The 18647-nt window shown below is 54.9% G+C and overlaps 1 protein-coding gene across 7 annotated transcripts in view; it reads right to left on the reverse strand.

The window, feature by feature from the left end:
* Window positions 1–345: 345 nt before the first annotated feature.
* Baiap2 (BAR/IMD domain containing adaptor protein 2) overlaps window positions 346–18647 on the reverse strand; it is a 65435-nt gene continuing 47133 nt past the window's right edge. For 2 of the 7 annotated variants that reach the window (XM_021176672.3, XM_085829371.1), the window contains 8 exons: window positions 13493–13645; window positions 10340–10564; window positions 9997–10198; window positions 9396–9597; window positions 8383–8451; window positions 7788–7950; window positions 6492–6526; window positions 346–769 (listed from right to left, as the gene is read on the reverse strand). In XM_021176672.3, coding sequence (XP_021032331.1) covers window positions 700–769; window positions 6492–6526; window positions 7788–7950; window positions 8383–8451; window positions 9396–9597; window positions 9997–10198; window positions 10340–10564; window positions 13493–13645 — 1119 coding nt within the window. In that variant the 3' untranslated portion in view covers window positions 346–699. Of the gene's footprint in view, window positions 770–4004; window positions 4053–5573; window positions 6013–6491; window positions 6527–7787; window positions 7951–8382; window positions 8452–9395; window positions 9598–9996; window positions 10199–10339; window positions 10565–13492; window positions 13646–18647 lie in introns of those variants that run through there. The other 5 variants (XM_021176675.3, XM_021176674.3, XM_021176676.3 and 2 more) reach the window with 5 other exon arrangements.

Raw genomic sequence — 18647 nt, forward strand, 5'->3', positions numbered from 1 at the left:
TCTAGTCTGTCCTGAGCCGGGCCACTGTGGAGTGAGAGGCAGGAAACTGGCAATGGGACTCCTGTGTTCCCTACTCTGTTCTGGGGCTGGCCTGTATGCCTATATAATGGGTAGGTGCCTCCAGAGGATTTCTTGGGGGAGCTGATGAAGGAAGTCTGCCTGGGTCTTCCCTGCATCCTACGACTTCTGCCATCAGCCGAGCTCCTCACCCCGCTGCATCTGAACCCAGGCCTGACTGGCTTTTATAGAGATCCTACCTTTTAGCTGAAGTGGGGAAGTAGCTGGAGAGCTGGGCTGGGGCCGGCTCTCCTCTCCACACAACAGCACACCACACCACACACTGCACATGGTGAGCACACATTTATTGACCAGACACGCGTGAGATAAAAAAGTTTAAAAGTCAGCATGGGAATAGGCTCCCTTCCCTGCAAGCCGGCAGAATGTCCTCTCTGTGTCCAGAGGCTCTCAAGGTCCCACAGTTAGAATCAGAGGTCCCTGTTGCCCAAGTGCTGGCCCCTCTGTTGGGGCATCGGCCTCTTGAGGCAGCCACCTCACCAGAAACACCTGGGATCCAGCCCAGGCAGGGCCGATGTGAGGCGAGGCTAGGGAGTGGGGCACGGCGGTCTTCTCCGGACAGGAACATGCCCTGATCACCCTCAGCTGGCGGGTGGGGACAGAGTGTCGATGCAGAGGAGCCTGTCAGCTGAGCAGAGGGGCTGATCTGTCATTGGTCACTGTTGGTTTCAGATGGACGTTGGCAAAGGGATTCCTGGGGAAAGAAGAGCAGTTTCAGTTTGGGTTGGTGCCCTGGCTAAGCTGTGCCATCAGGCTGCTCCTGGGACCCCCCCCCGCCCCCACTACTAGAGCCCAGTGGCCCACTCTTGAAACCAGGGTTGGTGCTGGGTGTTGTCTCAAGACCCATTAGCCCCTAGCACAGTTACCCACTGTCACCTTACATGCTCCAGGCAAGGCAGCAGAGTGGGCAGTATGGTGAGGACCAGCTGTTCCCTTCCCAACCTGGGGTGAATGACCCCATTCTTAAGGAAGGCTCGCTGTGGTTTGGTAAGCTCCCACCCCCAGGCTGAGTCCAAGAAGTGGCTCTGCTCCCGTGCAGAGCACAGGGCCCAGTAGGTCACACAAACCAGCCCAGGCATGCAGGGCACCGCAGAAGGCACGCTGTAGACACGCAGACATGACAGACACGAGGTGCATGTGCCCTGACTCCACAGGTGGGGGACTGACACCGGGACCTTGGCCAGATGGCCAGGTCCTTTGCTGAGGGACTAGCCATCTCCCTGAGAGGTGGCTGAGCCACCCAAGTGCCCTTTGGGCCACAGCTGATACACAAACACGACTCAAGACAAGACGTGGAGATGGAACGGATGGGCACAGACGGGCTGCCCCAGCCCAGCCCTCCCAGCAGCCTCTTCTGCTGTCCCTGTCAGGCTAGGGAGGACCCACTCCGGTGAGAACAGCACAGGGCAGCAGGTGGGAAGGGCCAGGCAGCTCCACAGTAACAGCACAGATGGCGTGTGGACATGGGGGCTTGCAAGGCACAGGACTGCACTCCTAGGGAAGCACGCTTGGCTCTACAGCCATTACCTGCAATGGGGTCACCTCTGGCCCTGGTGGGTTCTCAGAAGCCCGGGGCTGGTGGTAGGCCCAGGGTGGGCTAGCAGGCTCTCCATTCAGGCTTTCCAAGAAGACCTACATAGGTAGAGTCTCACCCTACATTTTCCTGAAGATGACATTTTCTAAAAATCTCAAACACTTGGACTGAGAGGTTTTAAAGGTGAAGCACGGGAAGAGGCCCAGGTCCCTGACCCCTCCCAGGTGGTGTCTGTGTCTCCAGTGCTACTCGCCTCTGCTGAGAGCCAGGGATTAAGGGCCACTATCTGCTATGCCTGCAGCCAGAGCTCCGTCCCAGGCCAGGCTACACCTCTCTGCTTTGTGCTGGTGGCTGCAGTCCCTCAAGGTGGCTGCAGAGGGGCTGACTGCCAGGTGAGATGCAGACCCTGGCCCACTCCAGAGTCTACAGAAGGTCTCCCAAAGAGGGCTACAGCTCTGGGGAGACTTGGAATAAGGACGGGTCGTCCTGTTAGGGAATGGGATAGAGTAGAGCGACTAGCAGGTTGCCCCAGGTAGCAGGGCAGAATGGCTGAGATACCTACAGAACATGCCTTACACCTGCCGTGCTTGGTCGCACCATTACTCACCGACATCTATTACCAGCTAGGACCAGAGTGAAAGTTCCGACCCAGACTGCCCTACCCAAGAGGCTCTGAGATATTTTCTTCTCTCCTCCTCACAAAGCCATGGGACCATTTGGAGCACAAAGAACCATCTACAGATACCAAAGCCACTACAAAGTTTTGCTCTGTACATGTTCCTGTTAGCAGAATCTGGGGACATGTTTCCTTCCAAAGAACCCAACGAGATTAGTGAAATTAACCTGAAGGGGGCATGGCCGGCACACAGCTTATCTCCAGGAGTGGGAGGACTCAACATCTGAAGCTGCACCAACTGGGGAAAGGAGGACCAGGCATCCAGGGATGACCAGTGGCATCCATGCCGGATGGATCTGGCAGTATGGTGGGAGGCAGGCAGGGTAGCGGGGCCCGCATCAGTTCTCTCCCTGGAATTCCTGCAGCTATCTATGAACAACGCTGTACCAGAAACCTTGAGAGGCTGGACTGCAGCAGTCTGTCAGCCATGGAACGAGAGCATGGATACTACCAAGAACAACTCCCCACGGAGGACCTGTGCACACCTGTGGGTTTCCATTTCTTCTACCTACACAGGGCTGGGGATCCCTCAGAACTCTCAGCAACCACAGGTAGCTTTGGGGGCACCCTTCAACCCTACTAGGTGAGCTGGAAGACTAGGCAGTCTGTGGCCAGGAACTGCTCGGGGGGTTGCAGCAGCACTGCGCCGAACTAGCAAACCCATCTGCCTTATGCCTATCACATCCAAGTCTCAGTCCCAGCACACACAAGAGACCTGCTCCCCAGAAGAGGGTACACAAGCCTCCCTGAGCCTTTTCTCATGGCTCCTAACTGGCTTAGTGGGACCCAGTGGGCAGTGAGGTAGGGGGTCTGCCAGGCTGGGCAGGAGAAGTACACCTCCCAGAGAACATCTTGGATGTGGAGACAGAGGCAGGAGAAAGTGGCCGGCTTAGAGTCTGACAAGGACATTTCATTCTCTCTGTAAACCTTAGCAGAACTTTACTCCAGAATTCACATTACAGATACCCAGGAAGGCAACAGGGAGAGTTCTGGGCTGAAATACATCATTGTGACTATCAGGGAGATAATGAGCACTCTTGCTAAGGGACACACACAGGTCCTGACTTCTCATGCCACCTGCTCCATGGTGTGGGAAGGGAATAAAAGCCCCTTGCACCATGGTGGACAATGCCCAGCAGTGCCCTCCTCCCTGCCTCAAGTGGTCTACCTCGGCCCACTTCTCCAGTACCAAGGGAAGAAGCAACAGGCCAGTGTCTTGTAGCCATATGGGGAGGTGGAGGGAACCAGGAGAGGCAAGATCTGACGGCAGAGGTCACCTGACCCAGGCTCGGTTCAGCTGTGGTACTCAACAGCTGGACTCCTGGCCAACCCCAAGGTATCCCACATGAATACCCAGGTACATGCTACATGACTGGGGGGAGGCTGTTCCCTCAGGCCACCCGTTGATTGTGACGAACCACCCTATAAGGGTACGAGAGAACAGATCTAGGCCAGCCCCATATTCCATAGCGAAGGCAGCGATGGGGCAGGGTTAGAACCACAAGCCTCCAGGCGGAAGGAAGGTAGGTGAACCACAAGCCAGAGGAGGGAACTGGTGGAAGGAAGGCCCAGCGCCCGGAGCAAGGCATCTCAGCAGGCTCCCAAGCCCTGCCCAGGCCCAGACCCTTCCTGTGGAGGCTGTCCTGACTCAGGCCAGAGAGGGTCTAGGAATAGCCATTATAGATGCAGACAGATGGGCGAAAGACCAGGGCAACTTACTAACTCTAGTCAGGGGCAGCTCAAAATCTGGCCACTTCGACATCCGCGCTGTAAGGAAACACAAGGCTTATTGGTAAAGCTAGAGCAGCCAACGGGTACCTGCGGACACCAGGAGGCAGAAGGCCAGGCAGGATGGACACCTGCTGGGAAGGGACCTTGAACACACCTCTCTGCTGGGTGGGGAATGGGGACTAGAGGGCTCACTCTTGCTGGAGTCTGCACTAAGCCCTTCTAAGCCCTGCTTTCTCAGCCAGGGTGGTAGGCCACCTGGGTGTCACCATCAGAGCCACCTGGGCTTGCACTGTCTGTAAGCCTAGACTGGTTTTGGCAATGACCTGGAATGATCTGCAGGTGAGTTAAGAGACTGAAGATGGGCTGCAAGTTGGGGTGCCCTGAGGTGTGGCTTGGCCCACAGAGCCCCAACATATGCCAGAGAGCTGGACGGAGGCACAGACCAACTCAGTGCAATAAATAAAGCCTTTATTCCAACAGTTGACCGCAGTACAGGGCACAGTTCAGATTTTTTAAAAAAAAAAGAAAGGAAAAAAGGAAAAAATATTTTTTAGCACTTTACATCTTCTTACAAGTTTGCTGTTTTGTGTCTACATTCATCCATTGCACATGGAATCCCCTGGATTTGAAATCTTTTAGCAAAATTAGAACAACACAGAAAGTTCTTTACACAGGTCCAGGTTCTGGCTGTGTTTTCCTTAAATATAAAACAGGATCTGTCTGTGTCTGAGCTGCTGCTGCTGTCAGACTGGACCAGCCACGCCCTAGTCCTCAGCAGGCTTGCTGGGTTTGCTAACCACATCAGAGGCGCGTCCGCAGCTTCCCAAGGGCTTCTGCCAGCTGTAGGGCTGAGCCCACTGGGCCTTGGGCTCCGCTGCCCAGAATTCAGTGTGTGAAGAGACAAAACCAGTAGCCACTGAGTCCAGTGTGCCTGTTTCTAAAGTTACCAAGACACACACAAGAGGAGAGTGCTTAGGAGGAGCTGGGCCAGAGCCTGCTTCTCCCCGGCCCTGACTGGCTGGCTGTACCCTCTGCGCCGCGACTTTCTCAAAGGCTGGTCATAGAAAGATTCCCCAAAGGTGTGTGTATGTGTGGATGGGTGGGTGGGCTTGGTCTTGAGGTCTTTGGAATGTTCGCATGTGGCCGGGCAGCACCTGCTCTTGCCTCCAGCTCCCACCAGGGCACTGCATGAGGTAACGCCACCCTGTGTTGGGATGCCGCACTCTGTTCTACACACGCCTGCCCAGCAGTATCTGCTGAGGAAGAAGCCTAGTGCCTGGCTTGTGGGGTGGGCAGGGCCTGGCTGGGGCTGCAGCCTCCATCACAGGAGTGGTCAGCTTCCTCAGGAGGCTCCCAAGTGCCCAGGCCCCTTTTCTTGGTGCAGCCCTTGGAAGGGGCCTGAGGCAGGTCAAGGTCCCTGGGCTTGATCCCCCCAGGACCCTAAGTCCTGTCCTGTTCTAGAAGACGCCAGCACTCTGGGGGTCAGATGCAGAATAACAGTACGTACACCGGAGTCCATGCATATCTGTTTTTGTTTTTAGGAAAAAAAAATAGTCCTTTTTCCTGTTTTTCTTTTTTTTTTTCTTTTTTTTTTCTTTTTTAAAGATTTTTTTCTTTTTCTTCAAACTCTAGCCCTGGCTCGTGGCCAGCCTTAGAAAAGGGATGTGCGTCGTGAACACCACAGGGCTAGGGCAGCAGGTGCGGACGCTGCTTTGCCACTCAGCCAGCAGGCCCCCACCCGGCAGTTAATGCTCAAGGCTGGGGACACCTGCTGGGGGCATGAGCGCAGGGGCGCAGAGAGCAGCACCATGGACCCTGGGGGATTTCAGAGTCTGGGATCACCAACCAAAAGGCAGGAGCGGGTGGGAAAGAAAACAACCCAAGAACAAACCAACGAGAGCTGAGGAGGGGAACCGGTGGAGACTGGGGGGAGCTCTTCAGAGCAGCTGCCTGGGGTCAGCGTCCTCACACTGTGGACACCAGCGTGCCACTGCCACTGTGGAACAAAGCACAGGACAGCTGCCCAGATGCATGCCCACCACTGGCCAGGGGCAGCAGGCCCGCCCGCCACCCGGCAGAGCCCTGGCCAGCCAGCAGCCAGGCTACCTGGCCTCTGGGAGGATGATGAACCCAGAACAAGATTGTGCTTGGCGGGCAGCAGCCACAGCCCTTGGTGAGGATCTACCTGGTTCTAGGGAGAGAAGGCCTAGAGGTGGCTGACAACCCTCCTCACCCCTGCCCTGCCTGCTGGGATGAGCAGAGCAGTCCAAGACACCAAGACCCAGCAGGATGGAGGAGGGGCTCACTGTACTAAGAGCAGACAGGAGCCCAGGACGGGTGGGTGGGTGGGTCCAGCTCTGGTGGCTTAGGGTCAAGGTTCTCAAAGTAAGAAAAGCTAGGTCCCAAGGGAGAGGTTACTCTAACCAAGTCTGTGGCCACCCACCCACAGTCCCAACGAAGCCTAAAGCCTCTTACCTGCTCACAGATCGTGCCCCATAGTCATCCAGACCCTGGGAACAAAAGCAGAGCAATCAAGTTGGGCACCGGAGACTATGAGCCACCCACATGCTCACTGACAGTCTAAGTTCCTGTTCTCATAAAGATGGTCCTGCCCCTGTGGAGCTCTCGGCTGGGCTCCTTCCACACCAACTCTCTATCCTCTCTTTGGTCACAGTGGTTGGGGACCACTCTAGAGACTGTGGTGACTGACCTCTCACACTAACAAAGACACCTCCCATCTGGCCAGGGTAGGCTGGATCATGTGTGCTCTCTGTACATACAGGACACACCACTTTATGACGCCACTTTAAAAGCCCCCTCAAACCAATCACTGCCCAGAGGCTGGCATGTGCCCAAGGTCCATAACTCCGACCAGAAAAGTCTGGGCACCACAGCCACCACATGCTCTGAGAGCCCCAGCTCCAGTGTGGTTCTGATCATGAAGGCTGCAGCTAAGGATCATTGCCATCTAGACCTCCCTAGACTCAAGCCCCCCAAGTCCCATGCACACTGCCTGAACTGCAGGCGGCCTGGAGGCAGCACTTCCAAAGCTTGCCCACTCCTCTAGGTCAGGACGGATGGGATAGCCAAAGGCAGGATCCTGCCAGTCCCCAACATGAGTGAGTGCACGTGCTTGGGTCATACAGTCAACAGGACCCAGCCCTCAGACACTGGGGCACCATGCTGGCCCTCAGCTGGCCCAAGACTTAGGAATGGTGAGTTCTTTCCCTCTCTATGTGCAGGTAGAGGCCCCACCCTAGGATGAGAGCCAAGGACCAGCTGTGGTCTCTTCTGCCTCAGGGTAGAACAGACCGACATCCTTCAGATTTAAGCCCCAGGTTATAAGGGCTACTCGTCACCCTGCAACTCTGCCCTGCACTCAAAGCCCAACTGAAGCAGGACACTCTGCGTACTACTTGACAGGAGTTTGCCAGGGACCGTCCCCAGGACCTACGGCTGTAATCAGCCACTTATGGCCTCACATGCTCTAGGCAGCAGCAGCTCATGCTACGAGCTGAATGCGACCAAGCACCTGTTGCTCTTGGGAAAGGAGTTTCTGACTTCCTTGGCCCTGGGTGGTAGTGGGTATTCAGGATGACCACAGGCCAGCTATGCCCAGGTCCCCAAACCCCACCTAGCAGAAAGGTCGTGCACAGACTCAGTCTGGTAAGGTGTGAGGCTAAAAATCTCAAGCCACGGAGCCTCTGTCACAAGCCTGTCAGCCAAACTCATGATCCCTCCTTGCAGATCCATCGCAGCCCCAGGCCTCACCTGAGAGAAGGCAGGAACTGCCACGCTGTAGGGTCTCTGCTTGAACGTGCCAGCTGTCTGGGTGGGGAATGCCCGGGAGGACGTGCCATAGTCAGGAGGAGGAAGGGCTAGGTCATCCTTGTCCAGGAGGTTGCCTGTGCTGCTGCTCTTGCCTTGCTGCAGGCTGTAGGGCATGGAGACTCAGTGACTCAGTGGCACACGGGCCAGTCACCTACCCCATGCCTCACTCACAGCAGCCAGTGACCTCACAGGTATTCCTGTCTAACCTCCCTGCCAGGTTTCTGCACTGTACATGCACCAGGTCGAAATTGCCAAATGCTGGCTGCTGAAGCCCTGTGACAGGGTCCCTCCAACCCTACTCCAGGAGGTAGGCAGTGGAGGGACAGCCCAATCACAATGGGCTGGCTAACAACTGTCCCACATTCCGCCTGTATTCTTCCCAGCATTCCCAGGGCTCTTGGGACCCACCTTCCACCCCTTCCACACAGTCTCAAGCATGCAGTAGGACCTGAGATGGCTCTGAGGGGCAGAGAAAGAACTAGAAATTCTGCCCAGTTTTGTGCCCAGGGGTCTCAGCCCTAGCCAGTATGCTTACCTCATATGCAATCTGTCACTTCCGTCACTGTCCAGGACCCGGGTGTAGGAGAAGGGGAACCAGCCCCGCCTAGAAGAAAGGTGCTAGGTGAGACTCCTGGATCCATTGCACAGGCCCTCCAGATGCAGGACAGGAGCCTGTCAGATGCCAAGTCTCCCCAGCTCCCCAGCCTGTCCTAATCCGTATGTGGAAGGATAGGTGCTCCTGTTCCAGAGAGCCCGTGTGGCTGGGGCCCAGTCCTGAGGCTGAGGCAGTCCAGCTGCCCTGCCTGGTAAAGACATGGTCTGACAACCTGTTCCTCCCCTGACACAGCTCACTACCATGATGGTCAGAGCTCAAAGACTAGGAGACCACTGGGACAGAGACGGATACAGCTTCCTGTCCTTCAAGGACGTTTTTGAGGCTCCCTGCTGGGCCAGAGCAAAGTTCAGTTTGTACCTCATCTTGGCCACAGCTGCTTAGACACATGTGTGGAAGACACACCTAGACAAAAACTACTGTTTTTTTGGGGGGTTGAGGGGTGCCTCTAAGTGGCACCAACACTGGCTGTTCACCCCATATCTTGTAATAGGTATTAAGTTAGGCAGAGCTGGGTGGCCCAGAGACTTGGTGACATTGCTGAAGGCTATTCAGACCTATAGGAAAGTTTGGTATGTATGGGGATGGGGGGATTGGTCAAGTCTGCTCTGCTGGGGAAACCACAGGCCCTCATCTTGGAATAGCCAAGTATGCCACAGCGAATATGCATTTAGAACATTGTGCCTGTGCCAAATAACAGCAAAGAATGATCAAGCACCGAGAGGCAGAAGTAGCGGCCTGTGGCTTGGTTGCTATAAAGATTGGGCTAGTAGGGAGAAGGCGGAGGTCTGTGGCATCACGCCGTCCCTGTCTCTCCTGCCCAGGTTTCCCACTAGGAGAGCCTGTGACTGAGAGTGCATCTGAGTGCTGCCACTCCCTCATGTTTGTGGAAGAGGATAGGCTGCTTTAGACTTTCTCTGTGGGTGGGTGCTCACATCTTGGTCTTCTCACTCTCCCCATAGTGCCAGCCGTCACGGGCCTCAGGCACTAGCAGCGTGATGAGGTCGCCCTCCTTGAAGCTCAGCAGAGTGCTATTGTCCCCGGCCGCGTGGGAGAAAATGGCCTTGACCCGCATGCGGCCGTTACGTTCTAGGCCAGCTGCCATGGAGCTTGAACGTGGCAGTGTCTTGTTCTCAGCTGCCGAGACAACGGGTGTGTATGTGAGAGGGCTGTCCACGGCAGACGGAGCCGGGATTACAGGTATTAACAACAGTCATGGTGCAAACACAGGAGCTGCCCATGATCAACTGAAGCCCTTCCACCCTCTAGCCTGTCTGTTTGCTGAAGACAGGGTCCTGGTCTCATTCCACCGTGCCACACTCCGAATCAATACACACTGCATGCTTACACATGCATTACGTATCCAGGCACATACCATTAACAGGTATTTGTAGACATGCACATAGGCATATGCACGCATATACCATGCAAAAACACGTGTCTGTATATATACCTACAGACATACTTGCACAATCAAGTGCACACACACGCACTCACAAGCCTTGGCTTCTCAGCCTAGCACCCTCAGGCCCTTACTGGTGGCATAGCTGTTCTTCGGAGTCACGCTCTTGCGCACGGGGAGTGTGTTGGAGTACGAGTCGCTCAGCTTGCTTTGAGACTGCGGGGGAGACAGGGATTTGGGCTGGGCAGCCTTTCGGTCAGCCCAGGGGTTGTAGTCCTCGCTGTCCGGGCCTGCGACGCCATTCATGACAGGTACATTCTCCTGAGCAGACATCCGCTGGAGGAAGAGGCAGGGGCAGGGCGTCGCTGGGAGCCAGCTTGGGCCTGGGCTCAGCGCATTGGGCTTGCCCTTTGGAGAACATGCTACCACCCCAAGCAAAGGGAGCACCCACTAAGCTTCTAAAGTCCCAGGACTCACCCCCACAAATGGTGCCAGCTCAGGTGGCACTGGCAAGGGCTTGGCTCCAGGAATGGGGTCTGAGATGACCAGGTTGGACTTGGAGGCTGACAGGGCACTTGGAAGGATGGAGCCATTGCTATTGGCCATCTGTTGCATCAGCTGGACAGCACGGTCTGGGATCTTGTTGGGGTCGGCACAGGCTTGCTGCCACAGAGGCAGCTTCTGGGCCAGCAACTCCTTGCCCTGGAGTGGAAGACACAGGACAAGAAGGGTGTCAGGGGCAGCATGGGGTCCTGCGGGGCACAGTCCATAGGTGTCTCCCTGAGCATCACCACCGAGCATGTGTGGCCTTGCCTGGCCCTAGTGTTGTTCATCAAGGGTTCTTCAACCAGAGGCTTTGCATCTCGAAAAGGGATACTTGCTAAAAAGCACTTATGTGCTAGGTTGCTGAGAGAAGACCAGGGTGAGATCAGACTAAGGAGCTGTTCTGGTAGTGCTTCCCCAGGGGCCTACAGAATAAAGAACGGATGGGCTCACACAGCCCCAGGAGAGGCAGCTCCTTTGTGGGCAAAAGTACACAGTGGCAAGGAAAGAGGTGAGAGAGGGGTTAAAATTGGAGACAGGACAGAGCTATTGAGGCATGGTCAGGCCAGGAGGCTGGAGATGTGCAAAGGTGGCCTCTGCTGGAGAATGTTGGCCACTTGGATCCACCTCTATGGGGAAGAGCTTGGCTTGCCTCTGGGGCACATGAAGGCCTGTCTCAGGCACAGCCAAATCCTGCGAGCACAAAGTGCACACAGGGAGCCGGGCAATGGTGGCATACGCCTTTAATCCCAGCACTCAGAAGCAGAGGCAGGAGGATCTCTGAGTTCAAGGCCAGTCTGGTCCACAGATTGAGTTCTAGGACAGCCAGGGCTACAGAGAGAACCCCTGTCTTCCCCCACCCCCTCCCAAAAAAGTGTTCACCGGATAAGGGAGCACAGACATGACACAGAGTTCTACTTTTAGGATCTTGTGTCTATTTGAATTAAGTCAAAGGCCCAAATGGGCAGTGCAGCTGTGCCTGGCATCTGAGCACAGGTAGGGTAGCCCCTGCCCCTGCTAGTCATTGGACAGTGGGCCTGCAGTGCTGCAGAGGGTCCTGAGATGGCCACATTTGTAGGCCGGCATCGAGGCCTGTCTTCAGTGCCTGTATGCAGCAGCATGGCCAGCTGCCTACTTAGGGAGGTCAGAGCTCTTCTTCCCAGACCTGACACAAAGCTGGTCCTCACTAGGGGCACAGATATAACTGCCAGCCTGAAAGTACTGCGCGGGCTCACTGAGCGGGCTCACTGTGTGCTCAGTCAGTTAACTACCAGCCTTAAAGCACTGTGCAGGCTCACTGTGTGCTCATTCAGTTAACTACCAGTCTGAAAGCACTGTGCGGGCTCACTGTGTGCTCAGTCAGGTAACTGCCAGGAGAGAAAGAAGCCTCTGGGCTTGTGTTTTCTTGAGAGCGAAGGATATCTGAGGACCAGAGCAGAGGCTCTAGGTCATGTGTGTGTGGATATGTGAGCACACATGACAGTTGGAAGGACACATGTCAGTGTGTATGGTGCTCTAGGGTGTGTGTGTGTGTGTGTGTGTGTGTGAGAACACACATGACAATGGAAGGACACATGTCAGTGTGTATGGTACTCTAGGGTGTGTGTGTGTGTGTGTATGTGTGAGAACACACATGACAGTGGAAGGACACATGTCAGTGTGTATGGTGCCAATCTCTAGACCACACTCACTCACAAGGACATATACAGGGTCTTCATGTTTGGCTGCATTGATTGATTACATCTATGCTCTTGAATATTCCAGGGGACACAATCTGACCCCACCTCAGTTCCTACAGATCCTATGAATGACAGGGCTCCACTCACCCTAACATGTTCTTAGCAAGAGTCTATCATCCCGATCCCTGGGGGGTTATGGGAGAGAGCCCTCTGCATGCCTTAAGCCCGAGCCACACAAGCAGGGCTCATGGCAGACCACCCTGGAGGACGCAGCTCTTCACAGGAACTTCCTTTGTTCAGCAAGGACGGGCCAGGTCCTGGAATGTGGCACTTCCCAGGAAGTGTGTGTGTGTGTGTGTGTGTGTGTAATTGTGTGTATACACGTGAACATGTGTGTGATGGAAGAGAGCAGAGAGAGGAAGCATGGGGGGAGGTGTTTAGTAGGGAGCACTCACTAGACTTGGTGGAGGGGGGTTGGTTTCTCAGGGGTCAAGGAGGGATCAGGAATGGCAGACTCAATGAGCCACCACAAGCCTAGTGCTTGATGGCACCAGAAAAAGTGGGGGCAAGGAAGGACTCTGAGGACACCATGTGACCAGCTCTGGGTTGAGAAGAAGGCACCTGGAGCTAGGCAGGACCCCACAGCTGCTTAGGAAGTGTGGCGTGGGATGAGAGTGGCCAGTTTCACAGGGGCAGCCAAACTATGGCAGCCAATAGACAGTATGCCAGGAAGGTCCAGATGTCTGGTGACATGGTCCGGCCTTAGAGGCTAAAAGTCACCAGTATCATGGCTTGTAGACCCACTAGCCCACGGGCCACCAGGTGTTCAGATAGGCATAGTTAGGTCTGAGGAAGATGGAAAGCCAACCCTTCCAGAGCCCAGGGGACTGTGTTACTCCTTCCCTAGAATGTCATCAGTCTAGACCTCAGCTAGAGCAGAAAAACCAACAGTGATTTAAGAATTCCCAGAGCCAAGCTGGGCGGGGTGGTGCACGCCTTTAGTCCTAGCACTTGGGAGGCAGAGGCAGGCAGATTTCTGAGTTCGAGGCTAGCCTGGTCTACAGAGTGAGTTCCAGGACAGCCAGGGCTATACAGAGAAACCCTGTCTCGAAAAAAAACAAAAAAACCCAAAGAATTCCCAGAGCCCACGCCTGGACTCTCCTCAGCAGACAGTCTCCTAAATCATCCAGCAATTCCTAGTGTAGGTCTTTAAAATGTCATGCCCTCTGACCTGGCAATTCTTCCTCTAGAATTCTGTTCCTCAGCCTGAGGTGTTCAAGGATGGCTGTCCCACTATTAGTGGCCACTCTGGGCGCTCAGACACTCACAGACATAGTCTGGCTCCGTGAACAGCAAGTTTCCGCCTGCACCAAGCAGGAAGGCCCAGCACCCCACAGTCCTAGCTCACCTTGGAATGGTAAGCAGCAGAGTTCTTGGCCACAGCGCACTGCTTTTCCACCAGGAAGCAGAACCTCCTGCGCTCCTCAGTGAGTGCTGTCTTGTAGCCGTCAGACACGTAGTTCTCCAACTCGCCCTGCTTATTGCTGATGGCATCGATGTACTGGGGACAGGATACAGAGGGAACAAGTTAGTGAGCACACAGCAGATCCTGCTTGGGTTTGGGCAACATATCCAGCCATCCCTGCAGGCCTGCCCATACTGCCCAGGAGGTTGTCCTGTGGAGGACCTAGGTGGAAGGATCTCCAGGCTTACAAACATGCACTGTGAACAGAAGGGAAGCGTGCACATGGAGCCAAAAACCAACGCTGGTGCTTTCCTTGGTCACTTTCTACTGAAGCAGGGTCTGCCACAGAACCTGGAGCTCATGGAACCTAGAGCTTAGCTTGCCCTGGGGAGCCGTCTCCACCTCCCAAGTGCTGGGACAACAGGTACCTGTTGCCATGCTTTATCTGGCATTTATGTGGGTGCTAGGGATCACAACTATGGTCCTTACACTTCTATGGCAAGTGCTTTAGCCACTGAGTCATCCCCCAGCCCCCATACAAATATATCTTTGAGCCTCCATGTAGGCAGGCTAGCTTTGAACTATAGGTCTTAGTTATACCCTGAGCATGAGGTAATCTTCCTGTCTCTGCCTATTATGCTGGCATTACAAGCGTGTGCCATCGATCCCAGCATTCCTTGGACTTCTTCCTGAGAAGGGGAAGGAAAGGTACCAGTGGCAGGCCATCCCTTCCAGGCTTCAGCTCCGTGAAGCATAGAAATGTCAGCGTGAGAGGGGCGTGCGGGGGGGGGGGGTCCTGCAGTACACTCCCGTGCCCTGGCTCCACTGAGGCTCCTGTCAACTACAGTTTCTTTTGCCTCAGAGTCGTAGCTCCAGCAGCTATAGAACGGTCTCAAGAGATACTGACTGAGGAGACCCAGGGAAGCTGCTGCTGGAGAGAGAGCATGGGCACCCACCACTGAGGACGTGGAGAGCGGAACAGGTGACCAAGCCTTAGATTGTTCCATGAATATCATATGCAGGGGAAGAGAGGCCTTCATCAAAGACATATGGATCACTATCCCTGGGATAGCATGTGCCTGGTGAGGGGTCCTCACCATAGAGCATGAACTGAAAAATGGCCTATCCCTCGCCTTTTCATCTGGGTCATCTGGGTTTCGCCTGGGCATCCAATCTGGGTGGCCTTGGGAACCCCCTCAATCCTCAAGATACTCTGGGCTCAATCAAGAGAGATATGTGGTCAAATGATTCCATAGGATTCTGAGAGCACTGCCTTCCCCAAACCCCATCTAAAGACACAATCCCTTTGAAGCCCCCGAGGTCACAGGTACTTCTCTGGCCACCAACAGCGGTCTTGTCCCGACTACTCTTGAGTTTCCTGGGGGGGAAACATAACCTACCCAGGAAGGTTCTTGTCAAAAAGCCCAGGACCAGTGCAACCTCCAGACCTGACTATCTATTCTGAATGTGCCAAGACAGAGGGGTAGGGGAATTCAGAGAGTCCAGGGATGTCAACTTCACGGGGACCAGGGAGAAGGTGGTATCAGGTGACATTTGGCAGTTGACATTTAGTGGGGATAGCCACAAACTGTAAAGATAAAGGGATTTTGGGGACGGGTGGATGTGCTGACACATACATGAAGACAGATGTTCTAGACTGGAAGTGTATAGCTCAGTGGTAGGCGCCTGCATAGCACAGGAGATGCCCTGGGCTCCATCCCAGCCCGGCACAGAGGTGTGTGCTGCATACCAGCATTCCCAGCACTCCTGAGGGTCTCCTCAGCGATATAGAGAATGAGGCTCACCTAGGATCCCTGAGGTCTTGCCATTTTTAAACCAACCAACCTAAGAGAATGCTCCTGCCTCTGTGTTTGTTTCTGTTTGTCACTGCTGAATCCTTATCCACCTGCCTCGAGAACCCTCATCCCAGGGACCCCCATACCCGGCTGGGGTGGTCCGTGGCAGTGACTTGTATCAGTTATATGTAGTTCACAATTTGAAAGAAAGCCTCAATCAATAGGTAGAAGCCATCCACACCAACAGAAACCACTGGGCAGAGCTATGCTATAAGAATGTATGTGGAACTTGGTTTCATAGTTAAACCTTACTATGATAATCAAACTGCCCAAATATCAAGGAAGGGTCAATTTACATCCAGGTATACGCAGACGCCTCTCTAGTGCATCTCCTGCGCCTATCCCTCTTAGGCTGAACTCCCAGCAGCCTGGAGCAGAGCGCTCAGCCACTCGGGAGCAGCTGTTGCAGAAGCGCTTCCTAAGGCGACCGTCTTCCAGCAGGGGGCAGGCCTGAGCTGCCAGGGTGCTCACAGCTGACTCACAGCCACCTCGGCGGAGCTCTGACTCAGCGTGGGTGGGCGGCTGAGCTGTGGGCGGCAGAGGGGGTTGGAGCAGGCTGTTCCCTTAGCATCTCCCCACACAAGGCTCAGCTGGAGGGACAGAAGAGGGGGAAGCCCAGCTGGGTGGGGGCTGGTCTCCACCGAGGCTATCGGTGCCAACTCTGCCTACCAGCCAGCACCAATCTCTCCAAGGTCAAGGCCTGCCATACTCACACCCTTGCCACCAAACCTACACAGATTGCTGCTTCTGCCCTGCAGCCCCACACTAAACTCCTGCCCTCCCCACTGACAGGAACAGTCTGAGAAGGCCTGAGAATAGGTCTTGGTCCTCTCAAGCGGCAGCAGGGCCCAGGCATAGGGTCTGCCAGGTGGGACTCAAGACAGTTATTGTAACAAGAGAAGTCAAAATAGCAGGTGAGAGTGGCATTCCAGCCTGACAGTGGGTTCTGCTGCTGTGATGGGGGGGGGGGGCGTTCCCTCCTCCCTCTCTGATCCTCTTCTCTCTCCTCCACAGCGTCAAGTACTTTTCCTTCGGTTATGCAACATGCGCCTACCAGGGCTTCCTGCTCCCTGAACCTCCCCTGCACTCCAGGGTCCTCTGGGAAGTAGGGGGTGGGGCACAAGTCTTGTTGCCCCCACAGGAGCTGTGCTGGGAGGACTCCAGGGAGTCTTGGAGGAGGCTCAGCCTGGGTGTGAGCTCTTCCCAAGCTTTAGAGAAGAGTGGTGGGATGAGACCAGACATACTCTGGGTCAGGAAGGAGTGGGCTATTCTCCAGGAGAGGAACACACCTGCCAGTCATCATATAGGGCTTAGCACTGGCCTCTTGGGTCCCACTCATTCCATCCCAGGCCATCAACTGTCCGGTGCTGGGGCTCTCTGGTCTTCAGGGCTGAACTAGGCTGTGAGTAGAGTTCCTCCTATGACTCCTGTTCCTCTGGCACAGGGATGGACACACGAACACACACACACATGGACGGAAACACACACACACACACACACACACACACACGTCTCAGCTTGGTGGCCAGCTAAGGAACAGTCAAGGTTCTGAAGGCTAGGGTGGACTCTTGCGCCACTGCCCTTTCCAGAGACTTCTCAAGGACAACAACAGGCAAAAGGGCTCAGCAGCAGAGTCTTACAAGCAGAGCTGAGGTGCTGTGACAGGGGAGAGAAGGTGCCAGTGATAATCTGCATCATTTTGTTATCTCGGGACTTCAGAAAAGAGGCGCCACTTGGAACGGTCACCTAGGACATCAGCATAAACCAGGCCACGAGGCCCCCTGGGTCTCCTTGCCCTGAGAACAGCACCTTCCAAACTGAGGCCTGAAGCCAGCCCACCAGCAGCAGTTTCTGGGTTTGTAGGCTGCGCACTACCTTTACAGAGGCTTTCAGCTCCCTGGGGTACAGGGCACCGGTGTGGGGCCTGGCCTCATTAGCAGGGTCTGGCAGCCTGAGTTAGGAGAGCATGGCATCTTATTTTTAAGATTTCCATTTACTTATGCACCCCCAGGAATAAGTGTAACCTCACAGGTCACACCTCTGCACCTACGGGTGGTCCATGAAAAGGGGAGGGGACAGCATCAGAGCAGTGCACTTAGAAGGACTTTAAAATCCCCAGCTTGAGGGGGGTGCAGGAAGAGCCCTGGACCACATACCAGCCTGGGCTGGCATCACCAGCTTCAGCCTGACCTGGGAGAAGGTCCTAAGGCAGCAGGCAGCAGCACAGCGAAGCCTGCCAGTGACATGTGGCTGCCACTTCTGTCTAGGAATAACAACCGACTTCCCTGACCTCCTTTTCCAGGCCACCGGCTCCTCTCAGACAGCCTACAATTTTACCAGGAAGATCCTGGAAATCTGGACCAAGTGAAGTGTCACCATGCAAAGGAGACAGCAGAGGACAGGGGATAGGTGGTGTAAGCCTGCAGAGGTCCAGTCTCCTCATCAATTGAGTGAGCAGAGCACTCCAGTGTGGTGCAACAGCTACACTTTCTGGAGAGCAGAGTATAAAACACGACCCGGGCCTGCACTGCCAGTACCTTGGCATCGGGCCATTTAAAATGGCATGAAGCCTGTCCCCCAGTGGCCAGGTTCCTGCTGTCCCCACCCACCCCACATTGCCTCACAGCTCCTTGCTTAGCTGGGTGCTATGGAGACAGCACTATAGAAACGCCCAACTGAAAGCATTTAAGACCCACAGAAACAACGCTCCCACTTAGTCACCCAGCACAACAGCCCTGTAATCTGAGAAGACAGAAGTGATTGGAAAGTGTGTCTCCTCTGCTCCAGAGCCAGCCGGTGACTCAGAGCAGGAAAGGATGTTCTAGAAAAACCCACTGACCACTGAGGCACCCCATAACTGCCAACCCCCTGGGCTGCCCAAGGTCCCCTCCAGCTTATGAATGAGTTCATGAGGCTTGGTCCCACTGTTAGCACTGTGGGTAATGACTCCTTCCCAAGGAGGTAGACAACTCAGAAGCTACGCTATGCTGGGGAGGAGGTGTGGAGGTAGAGAACAGCAAGCACCTCGAGTTCCATGTTGTCTGAAGTCACCGGGGACCAGAAGCCAAGGAAAGACCTTCTCCAGTCTGAAGGGCCTGGCACCCAGGGAAATGTAGGAGACAGCAGATGTTGCCCATGGGTGGACAGGGTTGGTTGGTGTTTCTGTACTCAAAGGCTGGCAGATGGCAAGACTGGCTATTCTCCTGTACAAGGAGCACTGCTACAGACTAAAATGTCCCCGG

The sequence above is a fragment of the Mus caroli genome, unplaced genomic scaffold (assembly GCF_978045245.1).
Source record: "Mus caroli unplaced genomic scaffold, Mus_caroli_1 scaffold_13, whole genome shotgun sequence".
In the NCBI taxonomy this organism is placed as follows: domain Eukaryota; kingdom Metazoa; phylum Chordata; class Mammalia; order Rodentia; family Muridae; genus Mus; species Mus caroli.